Source organism: Anastrepha obliqua, chromosome 1, assembly GCF_027943255.1.
Source record: "Anastrepha obliqua isolate idAnaObli1 chromosome 1, idAnaObli1_1.0, whole genome shotgun sequence".
NCBI classification, from domain to species: domain Eukaryota; kingdom Metazoa; phylum Arthropoda; class Insecta; order Diptera; family Tephritidae; genus Anastrepha; species Anastrepha obliqua.
The window spans coordinates 32296266-32309864 of record NC_072892.1 but is presented as its reverse complement, the minus strand read 5'-3'; the positions used below and the strand labels follow the sequence as shown (position 1 = coordinate 32309864).

Below are 13599 nucleotides of genomic sequence, written 5' to 3'. Positions count from 1 at the left end.
GCTAGTAGTCAGCAAGCTTGATTTCGCCAACTTTTTCACCAAATTATTAGCTTTTACGACATTGACCTCATCTGGAAACGGTTCATGGGAGTGATCCTTTGAATACTTCGTAATCGTATGCACATTTTCAATAAGTGTTGTAACAAGACGCGAACGACATTTCTTTTGTATTCTTTTAGAACAGGCCCAATTATATGTTTTTTTGTAGATCGCTCCAAATAAAAAAAATATCCGTCAACACAGAGCATGTCTTTACTTTTATTAGACTTAACAAGAGAGACTTTCGCCATATTAAACACAGCCAATATTTATTTATACAAAAACTTTTATTATTTCTTTAAATTTGTAATTTCCCCAAACTTGATTCATGCACTTTGGCCAGCCACTATCAATAGAACTAATCGAAACTCTCTTTGTAAACTTATTTGACCTGCTGTAAACGAGAAGCAAAAACAAAAGACCGCTGGGTTTGGTTCTGTCGTTGTCGTATTGTGTTTCTATAAATTTTACAACAAAAAAACCTACAATGAAAGAATGGGAATTGATTAAAACAGTTAGGTATTTGACCGAAGTATACAGAAAGTATTGCAATTATTCTACAATATTTTTTAGCACGGTTGCTCGAATTTCATTCACATTGTTTCTGAAGCTATAAATACATACAAACATATGTAAATTTGCTTTATGTAAATCTGTTTTGATAATATAGGAAACCATATGGGTCAAGACAAGTCATATATTGGCAGTATTTTGTTTTGCAAAATTCTGTATTGAAAAATCGGAAGAGCATATGGATAAATAAAAAAAGTGCGCAATACAGAATTTTTCAATACAGAATTTTGCATTACAGATTTTTGAATACAGAATATTGAATACAGAATTTTGAACCAAAATCATATTGTACCCAACCCGATTATTATACATAGTCACAAACATGGAGACTTCAAAATGCGATATCTCAGTGAAAAAATTAAGATATTTGAGCAAACTCAACGGCATTTAAAAGAGGAAGACTTATAATTTAAAATACCACGTCTACTTTTTTATGAAGAGCAAAATCTTCGTAGCTACATAACCTCAAAAATGGGCAAAAACAGCGTTTTTTGCACTTTTAGGCAAGAATATCTCAAAATCCTGACATGATAGAGCAATTTAAACCCCGGATTCGGATTCTACGCAAAAAATTACTTCGAAAATGACCCTACACTTTTATAGAACATTCCGAACCCATATTTTTGCAGACCTGTGTAATTCTTGACACAACTCCAAATCGCATGTTAACATTCGCGAGTTCCAACGTGCACTAATTTTATTTATCTGCTAATAATTTAAAATCTCTTAATCCTAAGAACGGATTGAGTTCTTAGCTAATCCGTAGTTCTTCTGCTATCTGCGAAATTCAATTATTTTATCGAGCCAGTATTAATTTTCGGCTTTTAGAACATTTTTTCGGTCACCACCTCACTGGACGCCTTATTGAATTAGCTGAGCCGACTTTTTACAACTGTTCCCTCCATTTGTGGAACCACATCAAAAAGCACTCCACAAATACGAGAAGGAGAAGGAGCTCGGCGAAACACCTAACAGATGTGTACGAGCCAATTATTTATTTTATTTTTTTTTTTATATAAAGGAGCAGCATTCTCAAGAATCGATAAAATTTCATAACAAAATTTCTTTCGTTGTACATATTTCCTTTTTTAACAAGAAATTTTGACATAGTGAGGTGCTGAAAATGGCAAAAATTCCCGTTTCCATTGGCATGGTTTGGCTTGGATAGCTATTAATGTACCAAAAAATAATAATAATGGCAGTATTATTTATACAAGGCGTCGCAAAATTAATCACTCTATCGAAAGATGTTATAATTTTTGCAAATGGCGTCGTCAATCATATTTGTGAACCTAACAGCTGCAGCATACAAACGACAAGCAACGGAGCGCTAAGGGTATAAATAAAGATTTCCATTACACAAAATCATATTTTTTTTTTCATTTTGTAAAAAGTTATTCCAAAACAATTGGAGAGTTAATTTGGCGCCACCATATTTTCATACTACAGCAAAAACCAAATAACTTAAAATTTAAAACTTTGCACAAAATTAAAAAAAAAATATTTTTTGTTTTAAATCAAAATTAATAATCAGAGTAATTCTGATTAAGAAGTTAGAAGTTTTGATGGAAATACAATTGATTGTACCACATCAAAACGCAATTGATTGTATTTCCATCAAAACTTCTAACTTCTTAATCAGAATTACTCTGATTATTAATTTTGATTTAAAACAAAAAAAAATGTATTAAAAGTTTTCATTCTACAGCAAAAACCATATAATTTAAAATTTAAAACTTTGCATAGAATTAAAAAAAATTAAATTTTCGTCAAAATTTCTGAATATCATTAAAAAACAAAATTTAATCAAAGTTTCAAACTTTTTAATCAGAATTTATCTAAAAATTTATTTGTTTCTGTTAATATAGAAAAATTCTAAGTATGCATTTTGATTAAAAAAATGCAAATTTATGAAAATTTCAAACTTTTTAATCAAAATATTTCTGAACTTTATTTTGTTTAAAAAAAAATTATCAAAATTTCAGATTTTAATCAGAAGTTTTCTAAACTTTATTTTTTTTCTTTTAGAAAATTTCTGAGTATGAATTTTGATTAAAAAATAAAAATAAATACTACAGCAAAAACCATATAACTTAAAATTTAAAACTTTGCACAAAATAAAAAAAAAAATTGGTTTTCATTTGCCATTCATTTTCCCCATAAAAGAAAAAAATTTCTCGCATTCATTTTATGGAGAAAATGCGCAACAGCGTCAAGGAAAAAAATTGTCAAAAATCAGCACAATTTTTGAGCCACTTGAAACTTGCACTTTATTGGGCTAATTTCATTGGGCTATAAAATTGCGTACTAGAAATTTATCTAAAAATTCTGACTAACATTTTTATAATTCCAATGAAAATATGTTGAATTTTTTTTCAATTTTATACAAAGTCTAAAACTTTAAGTTGCATTGATTTTTTTGTAGTATGAACTATATTTTTATAAAAACATAAAAAAATTAAATAAAAAATAAATAAATATCACAAATTTTAAAAACAGTTTGAAAAGTTTTGAAATAAATTTGGAAACACTTCTCAAGCGGTATGTATTTTGTGTGCTTCGTCGCTATATTTTTCTTTTGGAACTGCTACACAAGAGGATATCCTGCCCAGGAGGATTTCCTGTGCAGCATAGCTTTGATACTTGCAAAAGAGCAACAAACTTACCAACCAATTATATTAAACTGAAATTCGATTTTTATTTGCATGAGGATCCACTTTAACAACTCACCACCGCTCTTCCTTCGAAACAGCTCACGCCCACTCATGCCATTACTTACACATACTTATGCGTGTGTTTATTTCCACAGGACGACTACATCGATGACGACGAGGGTCTGCAACGCAAACACCGCATCGATACCACTTTACAAATACATTTGTTTGGCAAGAAGGGCAATCAGGATCTCAATTACGATGGATTTTACAAGTTCATGGACAATCTGCAAACGGAAGTGCTCGAGTTGGAGTTCAATGAATTCTCGAAGGGCAATGTTGCGATCACCGAAAATGATTTTGCCAAAATTTTGTTACGCTACACCTATTTGAATACGGAGGAGTATGATGCCTATTTGGACCGTTTAATGGATCGCGTTAAGGAGGCGCGTGGCATAACATTCGACGAGTTTCGTGACTTTTGCCGTTTTCTCAACAATCTGGAGGACTTCGCAATTGCTATGCGCATGTATACGCTGGCTGATCGTGCCATCTCGCAGAGTATGTTTGAACTTAGTTCATTTGAATATTTTTGATATTTTTTTGTAATTTTATTTTAATTATTTTTAATTTTTTTTTTTTTTATTTAATTTTTTTTATTTTTTTTTTTGTTTTTTTGTATTGATTTTTTTATATTAAATATTTTTTTATTCTATTTATTTTTTAAGTTTTTGTAGAAAAAAATATAAATTTAAATATTCACTTTCTTGCAGGTGAATTCTCGCGCGCTGTGAAAATCTGCACCGGCTTTAAGCTCAGCAAGCATCTGATCGACACTGTTTTCGCCATTTTCGATGACAACGGTGACGGTATGCTTTCGTACAGGGAATTCATTGCGATCATGAAGGATCGTGTGCATCGTGGCTTCAAAGTAAGTCGACATCAAGTACTTGAGTACAATGCCAAGAACGATGAGTACGTCGAGGCTGAAAATCCCATGTTTGCGTTATGGCGTCAACGCGCCTGTTGCCGCTTAGAACGTTTCCAAGAGGCCGATTCATTCTGTTTGTACTGAAGATATTTTTTCTGTTTTTTTTTTTTGTCGAAGTCAAAAGCCATGAGGGAGTTAGAAAATCTATGCATTTGAGCTCAGTATGATTAAGCTTATAATTGTGACTTTATTTTCGAAAAGTATACCAGTGACTCATTTATGTTTGACGATTTTTACAAATATTTTTATGCTACCCATTTTTTATGAGAAAATTAATATGATTGAAACTGTTTTAAAAGCTCTCATATAATTAATTTTCATATTAGCATTTTGTGAGCTCGAAAAAGAACGAAAAAAAAAATTGCAAAATTATTTTAATAGTTCATTTGAATTTATTTTGTTACGCTCGAAGAGTTTTTATAAATATCTAATTAGGTTAAAAATTTGCATTCCATGTTTATTCTAATTTCGTTGTTTATCTTATTTTATCCCTTTTACATTTAAGTGAAAATTCGTGAAATCAGCAATAGTATTGAATATCTTTCTCTATGACTAATTTGTATCTTTTTCTGAAAGTCAAGTTTCAAATTGAACGCTCAGCCTAATGCTTTTCTTTCAATCCCACTCGATAGAGTTGCATCGCCGTAACGAATTAGCCAATTAAAAGCGCAAAGAACTCATATATTTTTACTCATTCAAATACGTTTTTCCATCTATTTAAATAATAACCAAAATGTTTTTCATAACACCTAAATTTTTCAATCTTATTTGCTATTTAAAACAATCTAACAGCCTTATTCTGTGTGACAAAACGTTTCATCCTGCGTTGGTAGTTGTTGTCGAATGCAAAGACTAGCGAGCTAACTCTGCTCTCAGCTCTTTGTCAACCACGCCCCCATCAGTCACTCGTTCGTCACACAGAATAAATCTGTAAGTTCATTCATGCTTGGGTTTTACTGGTAATAACAAAAAACAAAAACACTATTTTGTGCTGATTTCACTAACTGCCATACAAATATTTTATTAATCGCATTATATACCTACATTTTTACATACATTTTGTTTATTCATTGCCACTTTCTTGCTTACTAATACAAATAAAAACAAAATTTTATACTTGCAAAATATTTATGTTTGTTTTATTAGCTTTTTATGTTTTGTTCATTTTTACACTTCGTTTTTTTTTTTTTTTGTTTTGGTTTTTGCGTATTTTCACAAGTTGATTTTAAATATTTTCTCTTTACTTCTTCCAAATTAATCATTAAATCACAACAGAATTGCATGAAATTCTTAAGTAACTTAGTCGCATTTTTAAGATAAGCTGAGCTGACTGCGCCCAGCATAACATGAAACTTGTAAGCAACAAGAACAAGTAGGCTAGTTGGAATTTTTTTTATTTTGTTATAACTTAACAAATTTTACATACATTTTTTTCATGCGATACAATTTTTGATATCACTTTTTTCACACATCTGCCGCATCGCTTTTCGTTTGTCCTTCATCAACTCTTCGGCAGTGAAGTTATTGCCCTGCTTTGAGCTCCTGGTCCACTTTAAGCTGAGATCCTGGATATTTTTTGCAGCTTCTTTAGTACTTTTCAGCTTGGTTTTAACTATTGCCCAATGCCGCTCAAAGTGTAACCATTAATTTAGTTTGAAAAATTACTCTTATTCAATTCATTGTAAAAAATGTGTGAAAATAATACAAAATTAAGAATCAATTTACTTTTGCTCGATATGACCACCTTTTGCCTTGACTATGGCCTTTTAGTTCGGACCTTGCTCTCCAAAATGCCCAAAAAGAATAATCCATTGGACTCGCATCTGGTGAATTTGAGAGCCATTGTGTGGACGCTATGAAGTTCGGAACGTTGTTTTTTAGCCATTCTTTGTTCACTCGAGCTTTGTGAGATGGCGCCGAGTCCTGTCGAAACGTCCATGGTCTGCCACTAAAATGTTTGTCTGCCTACGTCTTCAAAGCAACCTCCAGAATACTTTCGCATTCACCTTGACGCCAGGCTCGATGAAAACGATTCGAGAGCGCCCATCTGCGGTTACAGTGGCCCAATCCTTTGCCTGTGGCGGATGCTGCCTCTTGGTGGCCAATCGATGACTCAAATTCTCGTATGAACGGTCGGTCAAATAAACCCTAACGTTTTGGAAGTTTACGAATTGCTCAATTGGAAAAGTTTTCTCGTCTGAAAACACGGAAATTTAACGTTTTCGGCCAAGCGAAGTAACTCCTTCGCTCTCTCAAGTCTGACTTGTTGCTGCTTTGGTGTGAGATCATGCGCCTTTTGGATCTTGTCAGGCTTGACTTTGAGATCATTTTTCAGTATGCGGCGGATGCTACGGCCAGATATTTTTAGTTCTTTCGCCATTTGATTGGCACTTCATCGGGGATTTCACTCAAGTCGTTTCTTCACTTTTTGAACCATTTCATGTGGCGTTGCAGTCTTTTGATGACCATCTCCATGACGTTTAGCGATCCTACCAGTATCATTGTAACGAGTAATGGTGCGATAAACAACAACTTTATTTACTTTAAGGTGCTCGAGCTCACGAACAATCACTGGTTCTGATTTTCCAGCCAAATATAATGCTACACCACTATTACGTTTGAAATCCATTACCGATTTTCTTTTTTCGCGTTTGTAAACAATTCTCTGGTCTGTCATTTAGCCAACTAACAGACAGCTGATGCCCGTGCATCAGCTACGCGAGCGGTCTGAAGTTGGTGACACTTCGAGTGCCGGACCCTGTAAGTAAGGAAGAAACACAAAAGAAACGCCGAGCCAGAAGTATTCTAGTTAAGGATGAAAAATATAGTACCTACTTAATATACAAGGTGGCGCAAAATTAAACACCCTATTTGAAGATTTATAGTTTTTGCAAATGGCGTGGTACGGCAATCAAATTTGACACTTGTGAACTAAACAGCTGCGGTATACAAACAAACAAGCAGCGTGTAGATGTCCAAATATAAATGTCCATCACTCAAAATCATTGTTTTTTAGCAAGGAAGTTATTCAAAAACAAAATTAGATGATTAATTTTGCGACACATAGTATTTATTTACGAATGGCTACACCCTTATGAAGTGGTTGGTTAATACAGTCGTAAGTAGTCCGAGGATGATTGGTTTACCAGGTATGGCCAATAACTATGGTGAAAAACAAAATTGTAAGGGGAACTTCGGCCGCCAAGTCACTCTTAAGATATGTTTAAAAAACTTTAGCTTGAGCTAATGATATAACAAAAAAAAAATCAACACAGCCAATATTAATGCCATGGCATTCGTATATCACAAACATGAGCTAAATTTTGTGAAACACATCCCAAGTGACGTCAGCCCATCAGTCGATGCTGTCAAATTCGCTCAGAGCCGAATAGCGGTCTGCTGCATACACCACCTATAAAAATCTGTTCACTACGGGGTGCCAGGTCACGGGGGTGATTCGCCAGCCGAAATCTGAACCATAATTTCACACACTCGTCCAATCAGTCGTTGGTCAGACGGCAACGAAGTGACATTGTGTTAATTTTTTTTTGTATATCACTAACACATTTTTAGTTTTTTCGCAAAAAAATCGATTCATTACTCCCGCTATGTCAGCCCATAAACTGATGCTGTGAAATTCGTTCAGAGCCGGTCTGATATTGTACACACCATTAAAAACTTTCCGCCATGGTCATCCTTCGTTCTTCTTCTCCATAATCCCCATAACATAACTCGCTCCCCTATCCTTTCTTTCCTATCTTTTACTCTCGCATTAGCATCAAAAGCGGCGAAAATTTTTATATTCGTTCAGGTGGGCCTTTGCATGGGCAGCCAACTTACTTTGCCTAGCCTAACACCCCTAATAAACTATTCGAAACGCAATGAGCGCGTAGAGGCAGAGGAAAAAAAACAAAAAAATCCTTATAAATAGATCTACAGAAATCATGAAATGCACTTCAGAACAGCCAATGATATTCCAGAAAACGTAGAATAAAATATTTTATTAGAGTCAATTATACTTTGGAACTGCAAAAAGTGTCGAATGTACTTTAAAAACCGTGAGATATATTTCAAAAAGTATTACAAGCACGGGTCTGGCCTTTTTTCGTCCTGTTCGAGGATCTTTTTTAAAAGGTTATATCCTTAAATCGATAGATAATTAAATTTTAGGAAGCTACCTGGAAGCTCAAGTCGTTAGCTATAATAGAAATATATTAAATTCACGTCCAAAGTCGAAAAAGTCTGGCCAAACCCAGAAGCCCAACAGATCGTTAAACTGTATTTAAAAAACATGCTTAGATATCTGTTGAAATCAATTTTAAGCTCTCTGAAGTACCTTTGGCCCTTTCTGGAATATATCTAACAGATGCTGAAGTACATTTGATTATTATGAAGTGTATTTGAAGCTATTTTGAAATGGTTTCCGAAGTACTGTTGGAATAGTTGTAGAAACTTTTTTCATTTCGTATTTTTCCTAAAACACTTTAGCTCCAAAAAAACTGAATTACATTTGCGTTCTTTCCTTACAGTCCAGCTCCAAGGGCGAAGGCTGGGATGCTTTCCGGCATTGCGTGAAACACGAAATGAAGCACTCCGATCCGCAGTAGAAGAAGTAAAAGACACCAGCAACAGCCTAACATCGAATAAAAGCCAAGACACACTTTTTCCTAAAAATTCAAGTGGCGCATATAATGAAAAAATAGCTAGCAAAAAAATAACTACTTAAATATTTAAAATTTAATTTAAAAAAAATATTAAGACAGAACATTATTAAGAGAAATACATATATATATTGCGAATATGTATTAAAAAACGAGTGAAGAGTGACCAAATGTAGCGCCCAGTAGGCAAACCAAAGGTAATTTAGCGAATGGTCGTTTAGTATTTTTTATTCAAAATTATTTGTTTGTCAAAATTATTGTGTAATTATTTATTTAACTGTAACTTAATATGATTTCAACATTTTTTATGCTTATGTGTACATATGTACAGCCATGGACAAAAGTATTTGCACAAAGTTGAAATAAATCGCATGAGTTCAAGTGCTTGCTTTAATGTGAAACATACCGTTGGTGTCTTTACAGACTCTGACTATCTCAACAACAACAACATTTTTGTTTAACAACAACAAACAAAGGCTTTCTAGTAAACATTGTAAATACTTTGTGTAAATACTTTTGGCTATGAGTGTATATCACTAATCAAATGTTTCTATATCGAAAAAAAATTTTTTTAAACGCACAGTATTTATTTTTTTGTGAATTATTTTATGTACAAGCGCACATACTTACACACACATATTTGTTGTTGTTGTTGTTGTGAGACTAATTTAGCTTAAGGGGTGAGCCAGCTTTAGAGGCTTCAAAAATCGATATTTTTTTTTGCATAAATATCTTCCCAAACTATCCAAGAATGTGTCCTCAAAATTTCAAAAGCAAATTCAAAATATTTTCGTAGTTACAGAAGAAATTGTGAGCAAGCGTCGAGCAGGTATACGAACGGCCGGATCGCTCGAAGTGCGCTTTCTCGGTTCTTTATTTTTACGATTTTTCCTAATTGGCGGGAAAGATGGGGAAAAAGTTAAACGTCCTATCGAAACGATATAGCATTGATTGCATTCGGAATTAAATTCTCTTCTAGTTGAACCTAAAAAACCTTAAGAAAGTTATGATTAACCCACTTTTTAAACAATCTAAAGTGAATTTGTTTTGCCAAAAAAATTAATTTTTTTTTTAATTAGCGAAAAATTGTTGAATTTCTCACTTTTTGTTTAATTTTCTTGGTTTAACTAGAAGCTATACTATACTAAAATAAAATTTTTTTTTGGGTTTTTGGTTTCTGATGAAAATTGCGACCTGCATCTTTCCCGCCGCACGACACATGCACACTCGAGGCGCCTCGGCAAGATGCTTGTACCAGGCATAATATGACATATATTTTAATGAAAAAATGTGAGAAGACTGTTGAAATATATAACAATAAAACCTGAAAGTTTCGTTTCAATCGAATATTTCTTTCCTTCCAAAAAAAAATCCACGAAACAATCGATTTTTTGAAGCCTCTAAAGCAGGCTCCCCCCTTAAACATTTTTTGCGTTTACAGCAATTAATTCTGAGCTATCATAAAAAAAGTTATTCAAAAGAAAAAAATTTTTTGTTTAATTAAAAATTTTTCTGAAATACTTGCTTCTGCCATAAGTTCTGTTACAAGTTAAGTCCCTTATAAATAGCTATGAAATTGTAATACTTTTTTAATGATGTTAGTTTTATTTAATCATTTAAGTATAAAAACAAATTTAATTTTAATTCGAAATTGTCACCATTTGCTTTTTACACACAATCCTTCAAACGATTGGGCCATTCAGCCATTGCAGCACGCACGGTTTCCATGGATATTGGCGTCGCTGCTCGAACCAAAAATTGTTTGAGACTCTCCAAATTTCTGTGAGGTTTTCGACCGCCAGCCATGTTCTCCAATTCTGACCACAAACTGTAGCCCAATGGATTCAGATCTGAACCTCCACATGACCAATCTTCTGCGGCTATGAACCCAGGAATATTGTTTCTTAGTCACTGCTGGGTGGTTTTTGCCTTATGGGCTGGAGCGGAATTTTGCTGGAAGATCCAACACTCTCCATTGAAGAGAGTACTGATCAACGGCTTCACCACACCTTCTAAGACATTCTCCTGGTACACTTTTACCACAGTCTTAACCCGTTTTTCGCAAAAATAAAGAGATGTAACGCCTTTAAAAGACGCTCGCCACCAAACCATTACGGAGGCTGGATGGTGGCTACGCTGAACACTTGGAACAACATTTTTTGCGTCTTTAGAGGTTTTAGCATAGATTTTGTAGTTTTGCTTATTAAAAACTTCCTCAACAATGAAAAATTTCTCATCTATGAAAAATATATTTTCATGGTCATTGACCGCGTGCCCCTAAAGAAGCTGCTTGCATCTGCGGAGTCTAATTTTCTTCAAGCGCGTTGTCAAAAGATGAACAGTTGAGCGACGGAAGGCTTGCATGTGGCGATCATCTCTAATTAGTCTGGATATGGATCTGATCTATACATTCATTTTCCTGGACATAATTTTCTGCTTTCTAAAGGGATTTCTGTGAATTATTTCTGGAACGGCTTTTATAGCTGCACTGGTTCGAAACACGCGAAGGACGATCACTTCTTTTTCTGTCTGTCAGTTCATACGTTTGGGAAAAACGATTGATCGAGCGGTAAACAAACATTCTCTATTAAGTTTTTTTAGCAATTCGTAAATCTCACTTCATTGTTAACAAACGAAATTTGCCACAAAACTGAGTATAATTTTAGAGTAGAGAATGCATACGAACAAAAGCAAAAATAAGGGAACTTTTTTCTACGAATTTATTCTCGCCGTATGCATTGTAAAATTTGTCACAGAATTTATGGCAAGACCAAGTACCAAGACTTAAGCTTCAGCTCTAAATAATTAATAATTGAAATATTGTACAATAATAAACCCGGTAGTTTAATGTTGAACCGTAAAATGACAAAGTCGATTTGAGCTGTTTTACCAAATGCTTACTGTTAAACACTCAAACAAGGTGGCGCAAAATTAATCATCCTACCGGAAAATGTATAGTTTGTGCAAAGGGCGTCGCACGTCAATCATATTTGACACTCGTAAGCTAGAAGACTGCAGCGACAGTTAATATCTAATGTGAGTGAAAAGTAATCAAACTAATGAAAGAGAAGAACAAGAAAGACTGGGCATTAATTGTTTTGATATTTCGGAGCAGTTTGAGAAATTGCATTTTAAGATTTTTTTTTAATAAATAATTTTTGTAAGAAATAATTCGTAATATCAGGGCAGCTAATAACTGTATTTGTTGCCTGCGGTCTATGTTTTACTGACAAAACTATCCAGCTGTTCACTAATCTGCATAACAACCGGCTCTCACACTACAAATTTAATCAGAATTAACTGCGCCGGTAATCCCGTTTAACGCCGCCGTTTCTCTCTCACCAAAATCTTTATTTTCACCACTAAAAAAAATTTTTTTTATTGAATTTAGTGAAAAAGTTATTAAAAAAATCGGATGATTAATTTTGCGCCACCTTGTATACACATACACCCACATATATAAGTATGCTTATGCGCGCAAAAAATTGTCCAAATTATTCTTATTAATTTAATATTGTATTATGTTTTTAAGAATGTTTGTTATTTTATTTTTTTTTTTTATATTTGTTAACTAATTTTAGTTGCTTAAGTATTTGTTTGACTACGAATATTTGTTACATAGAAATCGCTGTGCAGGCACTCAGCAACTCAACACTAATTACACACATAAACATAAACTGCACGTGTGTTTGTGCAAATCAATTGTTTATTGTTTTTTTTTTTTGAGATAAAATAAGTAAAACAAATAAAAAATTCGTGATAATAAAAAAAGGGTTTTTATTTTTATACTAATTAAAACTTTATTATAAACTTGAAAATACGCATACAGTTACAGATTTTTGGTTACAATTGTCAGGAATAAAATTTCAATAAACTTAAGCTAAATTAGGTAAAAAATAATTAGATATCGTCTAACATAAAGGTGCATTTACTTGTAGAAGGGTTTTCACAATAAGCGCAGACCCAATCTATGAACTGTCATGGCGTTCATTTTTATTTTTTATACATATTATATTTTTATTTACTTTTATTTTTTACTTATTTTTATTTTTCATTTATTTTTATTTTTTATTTATTCTTATTTTTTATTTATTTTATTTATTTATTTTTTTAATTTTTTATATATATTTTATATTTTTTATTTACTTTTTTTATCTTTTTATTTTTTATTTATTTTTATTTATTATTTCTTGATTTTCATCTTTTATTTTTATTTATATTTATTTTTATTCTTTATTTATTCTTATTTTTTATCCTTTTATTTTTTATTTATTATTTCTTGATTTCCATTTTTTATTTATTTTTAATTTTTATTTATTTTTACTTTTTATTTTTTTATACATAATTTTTTTTTATTTAATTTTATTTTTTATTTATTTTTTTTTCATTTATTTTTTATTATTTCTTGATTTTTATCTTTTATTTTTTATTTATATTTATTTTTATTCTTTATTTATTCTTATTTTTTATCTTTTTATTTATTTTTATTTATTATTTCTTGATTTCCATTTTTTATTTATTTTTAATTTTTTTAATTTATTTTTTTCATTTATTTTTAATTTTTATTTTTTATTTATTTTTACTTTTTATTTTTTCCATTTATTTTTTTTTAATTTTTTTATTTATTATTTATTAAAAATGTTTTTATTATTTAATTTTTTTTTACCTTTATTTTTTTATT

At 32.0% G+C, this 13599-nt stretch overlaps 1 protein-coding gene across 8 annotated transcripts in view; it reads left to right on the top strand.

Moving 5' to 3' along the window:
• Positions 1–12653, top strand: part of LOC129236324 (calcium uptake protein 3, mitochondrial) — a 48949-nt gene extending 36296 nt beyond the window's left edge. For 2 of the 8 annotated variants that reach the window (XM_054870653.1, XM_054870647.1), the window contains 3 exons: positions 3422–3827; positions 4040–4197; positions 8787–12653. In XM_054870653.1, the coding sequence (XP_054726628.1) occupies positions 3422–3827; positions 4040–4197; positions 8787–8864 (642 nt within the window). In that variant the 3' untranslated portion in view covers positions 8865–12653. Of the gene's footprint in view, positions 1–3421; positions 3828–4039; positions 5326–8786 lie in introns of those variants that run through there. The other 6 variants (XM_054870650.1, XM_054870648.1, XM_054870649.1 and 3 more) reach the window with 5 other exon arrangements.
• The last annotated feature ends 946 nt before the right edge of the window (positions 12654–13599 follow it).